General features: G+C 46.5%; 1 protein-coding gene across 1 annotated transcript in view; it reads left to right on the top strand.

The window, feature by feature from the left end:
* pcxb (pyruvate carboxylase b) overlaps positions 1-11,107 on the top strand; it is a gene marked incomplete in the record, with an annotated part of 199,438 nt that extends 188,331 nt beyond the window's left edge. Inside the window, 3 exon segments of the mRNA XM_062516519.1 lie at positions 4,443-4,691; positions 7,108-7,248; positions 10,807-11,107. Coding sequence (XP_062372503.1) covers positions 4,443-4,691; positions 7,108-7,248; positions 10,807-11,061 — 645 coding nt within the window.
* Positions 11,108-17,500: the final 6,393 nt, after the last annotated feature.

Genomic DNA, 17,500 nt, shown 5'->3' with positions numbered 1-17,500 from the left:
ACGACACTTCAATTAAACATAGGACTCGCAAAGAAATAAAACCTTGCGTGTTACCATGGCATAGGTTGGGGCTGGGGGGGTGGAGGGGAGGGGGGGTCGGTGTGTTGGGGGGACTCCTGATGAAATGAATGAACACAAACACACACACAAGCAACCATAGACACACACACACACACACACACACACACATAAGCATATACACACATGTACATGCACACTGACATAAACACAAGAGCACCCCTCAGGCTGCAAATCGCCTCAAACACAGTCAAATTAATGAAGAGTGACTCCCAAATGTGAGAGGCATCTTTGAACTGCATCCGCTGTGACTAATGGCATTGCGCCGGCCTCTTTTGTGCTTTATCCCTCCTAAGAGAGAGCGCCACTAAAACCTTTTCCTCTATCTCTCTCTCTCTCTCACTCACTCTATCCCTCTCTCTGTCTCTCTTACACTCTCTGTACCTCTCTCTCTCTTTCCCCCTCGTTTATGCTTTTCATACCCCCCCCCCCCCTCTCTCGCTCTGCCTGGGCGATAATTAGCATATTTTACCAGTAATTTTGAGTGCATTAGCTTAGCGCGACGTGCTAATAGCCTCCATGCTCTCTGCTCTGCTGAGCGTTCTAGGGCTAGTGAAGGGGGATGAGGGGAGAGGGGAGAGGGGGGTAGAGGTGGCAGAAGGCAAAAAAAGAAGCAACTCGGCTTTAGAAGCGAAAGCACAGTCTCACCGCACTGCTTTCTGTGAAAGGAATGCACAAAATAAGGGGGGGGATGTCTTTGGAAAGTCGATAGCGCCTGCCAATTTGCGGCCCTCTCGAGAAGGCTGTGACTTTGAGCTTTGGAGTGTCCTGTTGAGCAAGGAGAGGCTATCGAGGGGACATCTGTCAAGCACAAGCAGACCGGGACGTCGTTAGGCAAGCCCTTGAGCAGGTTTGGAAAGTCCTTGTGTCGAGCCGCCGCCAACCCCACTTTGAAAATCAAGTGAATTGCGAAGAACTTTTGGAGGCTTTGAAAAGGAAGAGGGTTTTGCATTGAAAAGAAGCTTCCTCCAAGTCGCCTGCGACCTACACAGGGACCGAAAAAGTGACATGATGAATTTGCTCGGAATTATGCATTCAACCAGCCAATGATCACATGCTTAGCATCTGTAGATGGGTATTAATTGCCACTCAAAAGCCTTCCACAGAAGAGCACATTTCTGTATCCATACAACCAAGGAGAAGCCAAATCAAATCAAGGTTGACTTTTTAGCCTCTACTTAGTCTTCATGAGTTTCGGCCAACAATGTTTATTATGATTTGTGGCTCCAAACAAGCGCAGACAACCCTCAACCGGAGCCGCTTGCATTCAGCGCCACAGGGCCCGTAGGCACGAGTAATAGGGCCGACACACAGGGGCACATCAGAGCAGACGCATGAATCACTCTCCAGATTAACCCGAAATATCGTGCCTCATGTCACGACAGGAGACCAAAAAACATGCGCCGAGAAAAGCAAATATTTACTGTTTACGCTCGGGAAAAAAGCGTCCGAGCCCCAGAATAATTGCACACGCCCAGCGGCGGCCTCCGAAGTGCCGGTAAAATGCCGGAGTGTCGGAGATGAGCGGAGCTCTCAGTCAAGCTGGCTGTCGGGAGTCAGTCTTACTTCGCAGTGATTGCTATTCAAGCCTGCGTGCGACAAGAGACCAGCTTTATTTCTCTCGGTCAGGAAAGTAAGCCATGTTGGCATTGGTTGGTCTTTCTTCTCTTGTTGATATTGATGCTGCCTATGAAAGCTCGACATGGTGACTTAGCTTTTTTTGTGTTTGCAAGGCTGTGACTTATTTGATTTCTGCTTTATTCACTTGTTGCCACACTGACATGCTTCACATAACTTAATAACTCATATTTCCTTTCATACATGCAGATATTTCCTCATGCTAGAAACGCATAAGGAATTGGATTTGGTTCTTTTTGATGTAACAATTTTTTGTTGCTTCAAATCTCCATTGTCCAACCCATGTCAAAGACATGAATGGAAGCCTTCCTTTATTGAACTGCCTGTACAGCCCTATTCACTGTGAGTAGCATACAGTCCCTGTCACTTGCACGTCTGCCCAATCAGCAGCAAGAGAATGATTTCTACACACCCCGTGTGTGTTGAAGCCAAGCCATCCGAGACACATGTACCGTAAAGAGATGTACGTGCTATTTGAATTTGAACAGCAGTGACAGTGAAATCCCATATGTACACACTACACACCCACGACGTGAACACACACTGCTACACACTCACATACAAACATAAACACTCAACGCCCCCTCACACACACACACACACAAACGCATGCATGCACACACACACACACACACACACATGTACACATACAGTACACACACACACACACACACACATGCACACACACACACACACATGCACACACATGTAGTGGGGATCTCAAGTGGCTTCAATACAATCATTGTCATGTCAAGTGACTGTCCCCTCTGCGCTAGCACAGCGTATAATAATCCGGTCGGAGTGCCGATGTCTCGGCAGCGGCGTGTTTATTCCGTACGCCTGCCCGTCCCGCTACGCCCGCCATTCCCTTTCTTCGCCCGATGCCGCATCAAAAGGTCAGCAGTGGGTGTGTGTGTGTGTGTGTTTGTGTGGCAAGACCGAAGGAGACGCCTCCATCACTGATGTCGAAGCGTGAACAAAGAGTGTGATGGTGAGGGGGAGGGTGGGGTGGAGTGGGGGGCTCTGTGTGGGGGGGTTGGCGAGGGGGCATCGCAGTGGCGCGGAGGAACAAAGGGCGGCGCGGTGCCTTTCTGCCTCTCTGCAGCTGGTGTGGACAAAAGGGAGCGGTGGTCCCCAGTCCCCCTCCCCACCAAGGACCTCCACTGTAATTTACCAAGCAGCAGGACTCCTCCACTGTTGGAACACACACAAACACAAATAATGGCTGCGGTCTTTAGATGTTCAGAGCAGGCTCTCTCTCTCTCTTTCTCTCCCTCTCTCTCTCTTTCTTTCTCGCTCTCTCTTTCTTTCTCTCTCTCTCTCTCCTCTCTTTCTGTCTCTCTCTCTTTCTCTCCTTTGCTTGGGAGCAGGTCGAATGTATTTGTGAGGTGGACACCAGAGGAGGGCCCAAGGTCAATTTGACTCACGTGGTGAAATCAGAGGCGTAAAATATGGGCCCGGCTTGTTTCAGTGCTGCCATGCCGTTTAGCTTTTTCAATCAACTGATTCTGAGAAGACATCACGCTGGAACAGAGGAGGCTGCACGTTCGGATTAGTTCCCCCGAATTCAGTCGATAGTCATTGTTTTCTCGCTCTCGTTTTATTGTTTGGAACTTTAATTTTACTCCCGACAGCCTCGGGATCACATCACGTCGCGTTTTCCCTCTGCCTCGAGCCCCAAGGACGTTTCTCTTTCATTCCTATTTCTGCGTTTGGTTTTTGTTTTGTCCTTAAGTCGTGAAATCACTTCAATGTCTCGCTTGGCTCTCGTGTAATATGAAAGGCAATTAATCAGCGTGCGTTTTTTACCGATCAGTTATTTCCGTGGCACAACAGTGGCTTACATCGCTCCGGCAAATGTACTTCTGTAATCTGCGGCGCCTTTTTATCCCGTCTTTTGATCGTTGTTTGAACCTCGTCCGGCCATGTTGACGCCGTATGGGGAGCCGTTCGGCATTGACGAGTCAAACATCTGCTGAGCATATTGAGTGGATGCCACAATCAGAGACTAGGCACTCTGCCTCGGTGACTGATGGCAGTTTCCTGGTTCTGCTGGGGGGATGGGGGGGGGGGGGGCAGCGGAGACACAGAAGACGGGCATGTTCGTCAGACATGCATTATTAATGCCAGCCTGGGCTTAATGCTCCGTTGCCTTTTCGGTCGCCCTCGCTCTCTCTCCCGCCCCGGTTAGGGAACGTTCTCGCATGACACGAGTCGCTCGAGCTGCGGGGTGAAGCCTCAACACTCAACCCCGTAGACCTGGCGATGAATCATTCTGCCTGCGCCCGACCCGTCTCGAATGCACAAGCACGCGAATATGCATGCAACTTTTATGCTGAGTTCATTAGGTATGCTAATATGGATGCTAATGGACAGGGGGGGGGGGTTCGTGGGGAAGAATTACAGGCCCCAGGTCAGCCTAACACGCTGGGAGACTTGCGAAGAAATTGTAATATTAAATGCCAACCATTAGAGAGGCTACATCCATAACATATTAAAGTGTGATGAACCATGGAAACAGGCATTTTTGTTTATTAATGCTGCTCTTTGATAAATTATGTATGCTAAAGTAATATCCAACATAAAAGGCCTTTTAACCTTTTTTAAGATGATAGCATGAGGGAAATGTGAGCCACATATGTTTGTTTGATTAACAGTGTACAGCATCGATGTCAAGATTTGCATAATTTATGCTGATGATGTGTTACTGTGTTCCCTATAAAAAGGTGCTGAAGAATCTGCCCCGCATTGAGGGACGCCCAGGCGCCACCCTGCCCCCTCTGGACTTTGAGGCCCTGGAGGCCAAGCTGAAGTCCACGTGGGGTGAGGAGATCACGCCGGAGGACGTCATGTCCGCGGCCATGTACCCCAAGGTCTTCCAGGAGTACAAGGAGTTCACGGCCCAGTACGGCCCCGTCGAGTGCCTCAACACACGCCTCTTCCTGGACGGACCCAAAATCGCTCAAGAGATCGAGGTAGATACGGCACTTTCTCCTTATTCTCTTTCTTTCTCTCTCTCTCACTCTCTCTCTCCCTGTCTCTCTCTCTCTCTCTTTCTCTCTCTTTTTCTCCACTTTCTTTCTCTTTCACTTTCCATGAATTTCTCCTTCACTTCTTGCCTTTCTCACCTCTATTTCACACTTCTACTTTGCATTTTCTCTTTTCTTTTCTGTCGACCACCCCACGGTCCATTTTTCTGCCTCTTGTCGTGCTTACATCTATTTCTCTGCGCGCTCCCATTAACTTTTCTCCTCTCTCACCCAGTCCCCGCAGAGCAATACATATTCAAACCCTTTCAGTCCTCTGCAATTTGCCGCTGCCTGGGATGTGATCTTACAGTCACTCCAGCCAAAGGCCTGCTGTTCTTCAGAAACCCTCCCTTTCAAAACGTCACTGCCTGCAGTGCCTTGACATTGCCCTCTCCAAGATGGCCTCCGCTAACTGTAGCCGCATAGTCATTTAAATTAGTGCGGCCTTCGACAGAGGGCAGGTGGCGTTAGCTGTACGCTGTACCGGAGCCGTAGCTATTGTGGGTGAGCCGTTCGCTAAATTAGCACAGCTTGCCGTGGCCTGCGCCGTGAATCCGCTATGGCGAGCGCAGGTGCCGTGAAGTTCAGACGGCTAAGTTGTTGTGGCATGTGCGACCCCACCTGGGCGATAGCCGGCAGCCACCGACGCCTTCCTGCACCGTGCCGCGTCGCTCTCCTCCGCTCTCCTCGGCTCGGCGCCTGTCGAATCCTCTGCTTGGGGGCGCAGCAGGGGCGAGGGCTAGCATAACTGATAAGGTCCATTAGGGCGGACGGGGGAAGAAACAAGCAGGGGGAAACGGAGGAGTCAGCAAGCACACAAAAAAGCTTTAAACCGGCCGCAGCAGGGGAGCCGCAGATGCACTGTGGCGGAAGCCTGACGGCTCTTAAAATTCATCCCCCCCGCGCATAGTACTCCTCCCCAAACCCCCCCGCACCACCACCACCACCAACCTCATGATTCACTGTTTGTTTAGAAGATTTGTTTAGAAGACGTGCAGAGTTTGTGGGAGGTTTTTTTTGTGTGTCTCCTCTCCGTGCCGAGTGCTCTCAGTGGACAGCCAGTGAAATAAGACATTAGCTTCGGATGATTAGCACAGATTAGCGCGAGGGCTATAAAAAGGCCTGGTGACGCGCATGGCAGCAGCCCTCACTCACTCACTTGCTCGCTGACGGACTGGCTGGCTGGCTGACTGTATCCGCGGTCACTGAAATATCCGCAACCAGCTCCGGCTCCGTCACGTGACGGGCATGATATGGCCCGGGAGGCGGCCGAGGGGCCCTTTCGGAACGAGTGAGCACGTCACCAGACACGGCGCTCCGACGCCAGCGCGGCTCATTCATCTGCGTCGTCTCTCTTCGCCGGCGCTCGTTTGTCTTGATCTGCATGCCAATCAAACGTCAAACACAAGGGAGAGGACACTTATTTACCCATTCTCTTTCTCTATCCCTCTTTCTCTCTCTGTCTCCCTCTCACTCTCTCTCTCTCTCTCTCTACCCCCGTCTCCCTCTCTCTCTCAGTCCTCTTGTCAACCAGAGGAGGTCTGTTCTCTTTCTCTCTCTCCTCTCTCTCTCTCTCTCTCTCTCTCTCTCTCTCTCTCTCTCTCTCTCTGCCCTCCATCTACCTCTCTCTCTCAGTCCTCTTGTCAACCAGAGGAGGTCTGTTCTCTTTCTCTCTCTCCCTCTCTCTCTCTCTCTCTCTCTCTCTCTGCCCTCCATCTACCTCTCTCTCTCTGTCCTCTTGTCAACCAGAGGAGGCCTGTTCTCTCTCTCTCTCTCTGCCCTCCATCTACCTCTCTCTCTCTGTCCTCTGGTCAACCAGAGGTGGTCTATTCTCTTTCAAAACGTGGGCCTGGACCTTTTCTATTCCCCCCGGTCACTCTCTGGCCCTCGTCCGACTCCATCCTCTGCCCGGCCCTCTCGGTCCACTCACTGCCCTTTCCTTTAATCTGTCCATACTTACATCCACATGCCCTTCATTTTTAAAGCTCTTTGTCCTTCCTGTCTTTCCCCGCAAAGGGCTCATAGTGGCTTAGTTTAAGAATATGTGTAAAAAGGAACCCTTTTCTGGAGAGAGATGAAAGAGCTCTAGTAGTACCTAGGGGTGCTTTTTATGGTCTTTGGTATTATTTGCCCTCAATGGTGCCTTCCAGGCAGTGCTGCCTTCGAGGCACTACTCCCCTCAGTTTGGGGGTAGGATGAGGGTTGAGGGGGTTAGAGTTAGGAATAGGGTAAAAGTAGTGCCTTTTAGGCTGTGCTGCCTGGAAGGTGCCGTTGAGGGCAAAAAAACACCATTGAGCGCTTTTTATGGTACTAAAAGACTTTCATTTGAGAATATACTCACTTCCTCCATCCTTCTGTTCAGGTGGAGCTGGAGAGGGGCAAGACCCTTCACATCAAAGCCCTCGCGCTGGGCGACCTCAACAAGATCGGCCAGAGGGGCGTGTTCTTCGAGCTCAATGGACAGCTCCGCACCGTCCTGGTCAAGGACACCTTGGCCATGAAGGTAAGTGTGCTCGCCCCAAGGGGTCAAGCCATGGTCCACCGCCGTGGCTCTCAACTGGTGCGCCATGGGAACCTTTTTTAGGAACCATCTCACAAGTTTTTCGAGGCAAGCTCGCCATGATAGTTTGCAACAGCCAGCATATCTGTTTGGATGTGTTGCAGTTGCTAGATGCAGCAACTTCTCATCTGCCTGCTCTTGGAACATGAAACGACCAATCTGAGGACTCTCACAACTTTGCCAGCACCTGTTGACACAACATTGAATGTTATGTTTGCGTTTCCTTTGTGTTTCGCCCCTGGTGTTCTAAAGTAGCCTAAGAGGCTACAGATCAGTGGAGCAGCCCCATTCAGTGTCATATGAGCACACACTTCTCAGCTCATTGACGCAAGATATGGGAATTTAAGAATGGACACACCTGTTGTGGCCTATGATCATGTGTGTGACATTCAGCACAATCAGTGACCATGAGTGGGAGTGTGCCTTTAGTGTTTTGGTTGAACTTTGATGTGCCTCTCTATCCCCCAAAAATGTTGAGAACCGCTGGTCTACCACCATATTGACTTCATCCTCTTCATTTTAGAAAATGTCCCAGACTGTGAGAACCACAGAACAGGCTGAGTCTAGCTTCAGACCCCTGAACTGCCCTTGCAGTTTCATTCTTTTTTCACAACTAGAGGTGTTAAATTCTAATTCTAAAACGGATAGTTCCGGTCCTTGATTGTGATTGGCTGAATCGCGTTCGATGCCGTTGTAAATATCATGATAAACTCACACCTTGACCGCATTTCGTTCTATAGTAATGCGCTAGCACAAAACTAGCAGTGGCTGCGTCTTGTTGTTGCATGGCAACCATTCATAAGGAGGGAATATATTTCTTAGCGGAAGAAAAAATATCTATGAATACATCGTTACATTGTCGTTGCTGTGCCTTCGTTTCATGAAATCTTGCTAGATCGACGTAGTCACCGTTTTAGAAAAGCAATAAGCCACTCGAGTCCGTGGGTTATACTGTATAATCGAACAGCTAAGGGGGTTTTAGGCACTCCGCTTCGCGTCGTGCCTAACAACGCCCCTTAGCTGTTCAATTATACAGTATAACCCACGGCCTCTCGGGGCTTATTGCTTAAATATCTAGCCTGTGCATTGGAACATTCATTTTCTACGAAGAGCGTTTAAAAAATGCAACATTCATTTTCCACGAAGATCGTTTAAAAAATGCAGCATTCATTCCCACGAAGATCGTTTAAAAAATGCATGGGAATTAAACACTCACAGCCGTAGACTGTGACCTCTGTTGTAGGATGAGCCGTCAGATTTTTACACTACGTCTAGCACATAACACCTACCAATCCTGGCAAAGCTCGTGAAATTACGTCACGCCATTCAAAAGTTATTAGCGGGAACCGGTTTTCGTCTACGGTAAGTAAAATCTTACATGCGGTAGTTTTTTTGTGATCAAAAGTTGTATTTTGGGTGCCATGCAATAATAATATGATCAAACAACAGATGAATGCGTACTTAAACAGGCCCTAAAGTATGCAATGTCATAGTTTTGAAGTTTAGAGGCAAAACAGGTTTAAGTGTCAGTAGTCGCTGGAGGTTCAATTGGTACAGCTGTTTAAATGTCCCTAACGCTAACCCCGGATGTGGCCACGTTACACGATCAATATCTGTAAATCACCGAATTAATAACTGTTTTGCGATGAACAACAACTGATTTGAGTTAACAACAACTGTTTGAATGAACAACATATATGTTGAATTAAGAAAACATGTTTATGACATGAATCCACAGATATTCAGCGAAGTGAGGGAAATATTACATGCGGTAGATTTTTTTTGTGATCAGAAGTTACGTACGGGACAACAATATTTGTTTGACCTAGTCATATTGCGAGAAATTATGTGACATTTTCGGGATGACGAATACACTAGTATGTTGTCCGATATGCTTCATAAAAACGTGAGTAAGGTCAGTAGTTTCTGTTTAAAACATGCTGTATTAATTGCCCCTCCTATGTGTCTCAAACGACATGCATAGGTGGGGCATTTGAGACAAATGTCAACTCACGTTCAAAGTTTGAAAACAGCGCGATCATCCAACATATGTGTTAAATTACACTTGTAACTAAGACACAACACATATGAGTTGTTGATCACATGATACAAATGTTTGTGTACATAACGTAATCTTTGAAAAGATCGTTTTACTGAAAAGTGTCTCAATTGACCCGGCGCTCCCCTACACAGCAGATGCATCTGAAGTCTTACCCCTTGTTTGTATCCTTTATTTAAACCTTAAGTTACCATGCTGAATTTAAATGGAAGCATGCTGATAAGAAACCTTTATCCAGATAAATGCACCTTAGACGTGTCGAACTGCACACCTTGTACTTTTAAGCCTCTAAACACACAAAAAATCAGAGCACAAAAAAAACGTAACTACTAAAAGATGTCTATATAATAGGACTCAAAAGGATTTATGCAACCCACCCCTCCAAAAAGCCCTGTCTGTTTCTTAAGAGCCGTAAAATTGAGTCATTTTCCTGTAATCTGGATGAGATAATGCCAGATAATGCGGGGAGTTTGCTTTTGTCGTGATCGCGAAAGAACCAGGCAGTTCCTTTTTTTTTCGGTACATGTAAGCCTCTGGCTGAAAGCTTTTCATGGCCTTTCCTTCGTGGCCACCGTCTCTGATGCTTCTGAGAGAGAAGAGAGAAGAGAGAGAGAGAGAGAAGAGAGAAGAGGAGAGAGAGAGAGAACAGACAGATGGAGAGAGGATTTCAAATTGTCAGATTCACCAGTGACCAAATTCCCCTTTCCGGCCCCCTTCAGAATGTTCTCTGATTTTCTCCAGCAAATTGAGATGAATGCGTTTTCTGAAGATCATCTTCGTCAATTATGGAAGTGACTCATCCCACTTTAGGATAATTTCTGATTGTGCTCGCTGAATGATATTTTTAGTCAGTGCACAGTAATATCCCCACACTATTGATGTCACATTCTGATGAGTTGTTTTTAAAGTTAATAGTTACTAAGAATAAGTCTGAAATTCATCTGAAATGCGCCAGTCATTTAGAGTGACTCAGCGCAATTGCAATCTGGTGCTCTCAAGCAAGGTACAGTATATAAGGGACCACTAGACCTCTCCTACCACCACCACACACTTCTACTACACTTCACAATACAGTTCATTATGATCCAGCCCTAGAGACACACACACAAAGGACAAACACACACATGCACACACACACACACACACACGCATGCAAACACACACATGCACACACACACACACACACACACACACACACACACACACACAAACTGTATTCATCCCAACTGACAACAGAAGCACACACACACATGCACACACACACACACACACACACGCACAAACAAACAAACAAACACTCACACACACACACACACACACAAAGAACAAACTGTATTCATCTCAACTTACAACAGAAGCTCGCTCTCTCTCTCTCTCTCTCTCTCTCACACGTTGTACACTCCCACTCCCACGCCTAACCGTTGTGTCCCGCCCCCGTGCAGGAGATGCACTTCCACCCCAAGGCGCTGAAGGACGTGCCTGGCCAGGTGGGGGCGCCGATGCCCGGCAAGGTGGTGGAGGTGAAGGTGAAGGAGGGCCAGAAGGTGGAGAAGGGCCAGCCCCTGTGCGTGCTCAGCGCCATGAAGATGGAGACGGTGGTCAACTCGCCCGTGGCCGGCACCATCGTCAAGCTACACGTCAACTCCGACAGCACGCTGGAGCCCAACGACCTCATCATGGAGATCCACGAGGCCTAGGATGGACATTGTGGGGGTGATAAGGGCGCTTGGGGGGCGGAGGGGGGGGGGGGGGGGGTGACAGGTGACAGTGTGACATGTTGGGGTGACAGTGTGACATTTTTGCAACTAAAATATGGACCACAGATGTACACTTACTTGACTTCCGTAAAGTTTGGAATGAGGTGAGATTTGAGCTTTGACTTTGTTTTTTATAAAGTTTTGTGCCTCTTGGTTTGTTTGCGGGACCTGACTTTTGTTTATAATGCAACACTATCGACTAGGGGTTAAGAGATATTTCACCGCTCAAGGTGATGTTTACCTGAGCATTTAAGATTCTCTTAAGAGTCCTGCATCGGAAAATAACAGGAATAGTCTACTGTACATAAGTGTCTCTACCATAAACACACTCAAAACAGATGGATTTTTATGAATAAGCCCAGCTATTTCAGACATGTGTTTTCCATATAAAAACGTCTTGAATTGGTACGATTGTGAAGGCTGTGTTTGACAGAGGTTCATCAGTAAGCATTAGGTGTATGGAAGTCTAGTGAATATGGATCTGTTGGCACCGGAGCCGGTCACACTCAGAAGGACATGAAGTCACTGCATGTGAATAAGAAGCTAAATAAGCAGGTGGAATCTGTATTTTTCAGACGAATTTCTAGCTTTTGGAATAAGGTCATTGATTTTCTCTAATTGGGCTGCAATTAGCTGGACTAATGTGAAACTCAAAGGACTGAAATTTGTATTTTGTGCTGTTTGTTGACATGTTGACTAATAAGATGGATATCATTTAATGCGTTTGTGTGTGGTTTGTGTTTGTGTGTGTGTGTGTGTGTGTGTGTTCTTGAATGTGCACGCAGTTGGATTCAACTGCTTAACGACCTATGTTGAACTTCAATTAGCATTAACGCTGCAAGCACTGGTGTGTTTATATGTGTTTGTGTGTGTGTGTAAGTGTGTGCGCGCAACAGCATGGCTCACCGCAAACTTTCCCTTCACTGAAAGAAGCACCAGCCTCATTTTGGTGTCTCCTTACTGGAGCGTAAAATGCATTTTAAAGGTCTGAAATATTAATGCTAGCTTCTGTAGCCGCCGCTCGGCCCAGCTAAAGACACGGAGCAACCATGTTGTCATGGTAACATCGTCTCTATTGTCTCTGGCACTCAACACAGCCAGCAACATTGTGTAATTATAATTGTATTACAGCCCTCAATTGTGGGGTTACTGTGGAGTTTTTAAACAGAGTTCGCGCCTCTCACGAGTGCGCTGCTTGAGAAATCGCTCTGGGAATATTTGCGGGCACGACATTACATTGTCCCCATGATTAATGAAAATATATGGGGTGTGAACACGCACACAAAAAAAAATCTACAGGCTTATTAATCACCAATGTGACCGCTCATGTCACATTCCCATACAGGCTCCTCGTGTTTTCTTATCTCTCGAGAGCTAGCATGCATAGCGTAGGGTTGTCCTATATCACGACTGTGCAGTGTCATATATACAGTGTGCGCTGTGTATATTTGCATAGCTCCACGTTTGTGCTTCTGTAACCAGTCGAACAAGGCAAGTGGAGAGGGGTGGTCCCTGCTCCCGGTCCCTACAGTCTTGACCAGTGGTTGCTGTGGAATCACCCCACCCCACCCCACCCCACGCCATCCCCAGGGCTCATGTTGCCCACATCCCATTTCTATTGTAGTCATCATTACAGCTATGCAGGTGCTCTGGTATAGGGAAACCGCTCAGATGCATGAAGCACTGTGTGGAGGAGTCATTATAGGGAGAGAGGGAAAGAGAGAGAGAGAGAGAGAGAAAGAGAGAAAAGGGGCAAAGGGAGGGTGGGAGGAGAGCGTTTGTTATTTTCTGAGGTGATAGTGTTGAGTTGATGAGTTGACCTTACAGAAAAGGAGGGTAGTGTGTGTGTGTGTGGTGTGGAGAGAGAGAGAGAGAGAGAGAGAGAGAGAGTGGATGAGAATGCTGAGAGCCATTGCCACTATTCTGAGGTAGTCCCTAAAGACCTGCGGCAGAGTGTAGTTTTGTAATCGCTTTTATTTTGGGTTCCTTTCAGAACGTGTGGTTTTGCATTTCACCCAGAGATGTCCTGGATTATTTTCACCACAGTGCCTTCGAATTAAAGGTGTCGGGGGGGAGAGGTGGCAGGACAGAAAAAAAACCCGGCTCTGAGATAGCAATGTCAGATCACTTAAAAGAGGTTCTTGCTGTGTTTGTAGCGGAAGTGTGGCGTAAAGAATTGTGTGCAAATTGCAGAAATGGCACGGTGGGTCGTCTTGCAATGGTGCCCGCGTGCCCGCCTGGGCTCATGCGCGAGTGCCAGTGCCGTGGGCAGGGTCAGTGGCGTGGCCAGCACGAGGAGCGGGAGCTCGCCCGCCCGGTAAGAGTCGGATAGATCTCAAATTGGACTAAAGGCGGAAAGAGGCGGCGACGCACTCAAGCACTCAGATTCAATCTTTCTTAATGCTGGAGCGGCTTATCTTGGGTGTCGGTGTGTGTGTGTGTGTGTGTGTGTGTGTGTGTTTCTGTGTGTGTGGTAGTAGTGGTGATACGGGGGGTCGAGAAAGCCGTCCTCAATTGGTGCAATTTCAGTGAGTGGCTTTTCATCAAATCGCAGCGAGCCCAAGCAAGGGTTCTTCCAAATGAGCTTATGCTCATTGCTCTCCCCGCTGGGCGAGTAAGGAGTCAAGTGGAGGGGTGTCCATTTAGGTGTGTGTGTGTGTGTGTGTGTGTGTGTGTGTGTGTGTGTGTGTGTGTGTGTGTGTGTGTGTGTGTTTGTGTGTGTGACAGTGGGGTCTCTTCCTTTGCTACACATATTTGAAATTGCACAGAACATTTGCATCATATGATGGATCATTTTTACCTGTGTGAAAATAATGACTGTGTGTGTGTGGGGGGGTGTGTTTGTGTCTGTTGTGTGTGTGTGTGTGTGTGTGTGACTGTTGTGTGTGGGTCATAAAGCAACCAAAACCTTCCATTCCAGCATATAGACATCGGTGGTTTCCAGGGCAACAGAAGAGGAATGAGGCATCTTGCAAAGGACAAGCGTTCTCTGAAGCGTTAGAAGTTAAACATAGAATGCCTGCTGTAATTGATGGGAAGCAGCAAACAGGTCAGGACAATAACGCAAAGTGTGTATATGTGCGTGTGTGTGTGTGTGTGTGTGTGTGTGTGTGTGTGTGTGTGTGTGTGCATGCATGTGTGTGTGAGTGTGTGTGATAGAACACGTCCCATCCAAAAGACCCTATGGAAGGAGAAGAGAATGCTTTCTTAAATGAAAAGAGACACACCTCTGGCAGACCTGTCTAATGCTCTTAATAGTCTTTACTCAGTGATCTCAGTAAAACACAGCAACTGTGTGTGTGTGTGTGTGTGTGTGTGTGTGAGAGAGAGAGAGAGAGAGAGAAAGTGTGTGTGTGTGTGTGTGTGTGTGTGTGTGTGTGTGCACGCATGAATGTTATTACCAGCAGTTTTATGTAAAGGAGCATTACTAGTACGGGTTCCGGAAGAGCTTTGAAATAGCACACCCAAAGTAATCTCAAATCCGGCTTTGAATTGATCAAGCACATAACCCCAAAGAACCTCTCCACCTCTGCTGCCTCTGGAGGTGTGAATCCCAGCCGTGTGAGACTGCAGGGAGCCTCCGGCTCAACCTCGATCTCCCACCACGACTCCACACACAGTTCCCCAAAGTTGGTGTTCCCCAGTAAGATCCCTAACAAATCATTTGGAGATATGCTTTTCTTTTTAGCGATTATCTGAGATGTGCGACGCTACGCTACTGTATTCCAAGGATTGGTTTGTCTTGTTGGTGTATGAGAAATGGATTTTGGATTTAGATTTTCAATGATGGTCCTAATATATATGTTAAATTTTCAAGAAGTGTTCATTTCGTAATCTGATCAAGTGTTGCATGTCTTGATTGTCATGAATGTCAGATGGAATGAAATGAATGGATGGGAATTATGTTTTGATTCGTATTACTTCTGGAGAGCAGCCCTCCCTGATTGTGCATTAATATATATTTTTGTATGTGAATAAGTATACGTTTCCTCATCATCATTTTGTAATTATTTTAATTTAATTTAATTTAATTTAATTTACCTTTTTTGCTATTTTTGCTATTGGACTCATTAACTCAGATAATGATTTGATTTCATAAAATTGTATCATTAATGCGTTGATGTGACACATGAAAGCTAATATTCAAACTGAAATGAATAAAATTAACAAAATCATTCCTCTACTATTAATTTTGTACAACTTAGGGAGTTTGAATTTATATCCAACTGTAACTGGCAAATATGGTTTGTTTCTCTGTATGTGTGTGTGTGTGTGTGTGTGTGTGTGTGTGTGTGTGTGTGTGTGTGTGTGTGTGTGTGTGTGTGTGAACCACTAGTTGCCAAGGCCACAAGAGACCAGCAGTCAGTCAGCTGGCTAGGTCATCAGTCTCATTGACTTGTCCCACAAACATGGTGTTCCATGCCCTTTTAAAGGTGAATTAATTGACCTTGTTAGTGAAAACATGTCTATGTGCTCTCTCTCTCACACACTCTCACTCTAATCTCTCTCCCCTTGCTCTCTAAGGATTGACATCACAAAGAGGCAATTAGCATATATACTATATATATATATATATATATATATGTACACACACACACACACACACACACACACATCCAAAGGCCATGTTGGCATATGATAGCAATAAGAACATTTCTATGATTAATAGACAGCATAAACACACCACACAGATTGTACTGTATGTGTGTGTGTGTGTGTGTGTGTGTGTTTGTGTGTGTGTGTGTGTGTGTGTGTATGTGTGTTTGTGTGTTTGTGTGTTTAAGCCACTAGTGGCACAGAGCCATGGGAAGTTGTTCTATATGCTATGTGTGTATGCAGATATGGTGTGTGTGTGTGTGTGTGTGTGTGTGTGTAGTTCATCCACATATATCCTCACAATTTATGTTTTGCTAAAATATTTAGTCTTGTTGTAATGGATACATACAGACATTTGGTTGAGTATGAGAAATGCAAGTCTAGCTCTTGCATGCACATGTGTATAACATGGCAAAACCTCCCCGGACTCTTGTGCACGATGACCTTGGAGCCTCCTCTGATGGACGTGAAGGGTATTCAAGGTCAAGCTCTGTTCAAGCCTCCTCTCCAGAACAGCTTGGACGGAGAAGCTTGCTGCTCATGCCGACGATGTGATTGTTGTGATATATTCATAAGGGGATACAGAGGAACTTGTGTCTGCTCACACTCGTTTCCAGATGCTCTCTCTTCTGTGACAAAGGCGTTGGGGATATGGCAGAGATGGGAGTGGATTTGTCTGCAGAAAGTGTGTGTGTGTGTGTGGAAGGGGGGTGGGGGGTTGTCCTACAGAGTGAGGGGCTTTGGCTAGCATGTAATGTGGCATTGGGTTATCTGTTCTATAGGGAGGCTACACCCGGTGTGTAACTGAAGCGTACCGTTCATGTAGCTTCTGCTGCAACAGTAAGCCTCCACTATGCCCAATGGAACCGGCTACCAGTCGTGATACAGTAGCAACGTGTACGCTTGAAGAAAAATTAGAGTGGTTGTCTAAAACCATTTTTGCGCTACACAAATGAAGCACTTCAGTTGCCAACCCAGTGTAGCTCAGGCCTCACAGTGAGACCACCCGCTAAGCTACAGTATTTCCCTGTTTTCAAAAGTTTTGTGAGCTTGTTTTGGGACAGGAAGCACTGGATCCTTCTGTGAGTGCTTTACCTGCCTGTGAGGCTAAAGGCAGATAAGACCTTGTACAACAAGCCTCCAGAGTGCCGGGTATGAGGCTCCAGTCTGCCAAGACAATGTTGCATAGCAGAGCTTTGCCCTGGCTGCATTCTGCACTTCGATTGACAGTTGTTTTTATTGACACGCACCCACTCTTTTAAGGTTTTGTCGAGCAGTTTTTATGTGTGTGCTCTTGAAGCCTGGAGACACTTGGGTGTAAGAAGAGGAATTTCAACAGTGGTGAAATTCATGTTTTTTTAAAAACAATAAATCAATGGAACAAAAGTTTTTTATTTACTCCACAAATGTAAAAATCAAATCAGTCGAATTACTCATATAATGTTAATTTGATTTGTGCAATCATATTTTTTTTTTATGTAGCCTACCTCACATTTAAAGATTCCTTCCGCTCGATAAACAATTTTTGTATTGTGAAATTGTTTTTTTTTATTTTTTATCTTGGCCAAAGTGTTTTCAGACACTTTTAAAAGTTGTTTGTTCCTTAGAGAAGACCAAATAAGAAAACATTGGTGAATCCCAGAAATCAATAGCAACAATTTGTGTAAAAGAACAAAAGTAAGTAACAAAAAAAAGAGGAAATGTGTTATCGCTTCCTGTGTGAAGCCTGCTGTCTCCTGCCTCTACTGACACACGAGGACAAAGATTACCAAGCCTGTTTATC

Source organism: Sardina pilchardus, chromosome 16 (assembly GCF_963854185.1).
Source record: "Sardina pilchardus chromosome 16, fSarPil1.1, whole genome shotgun sequence".
NCBI classification, from domain to species: domain Eukaryota; kingdom Metazoa; phylum Chordata; class Actinopteri; order Clupeiformes; family Clupeidae; genus Sardina; species Sardina pilchardus.
This window is presented reverse-complemented; position numbering and strand designations above follow the sequence as displayed.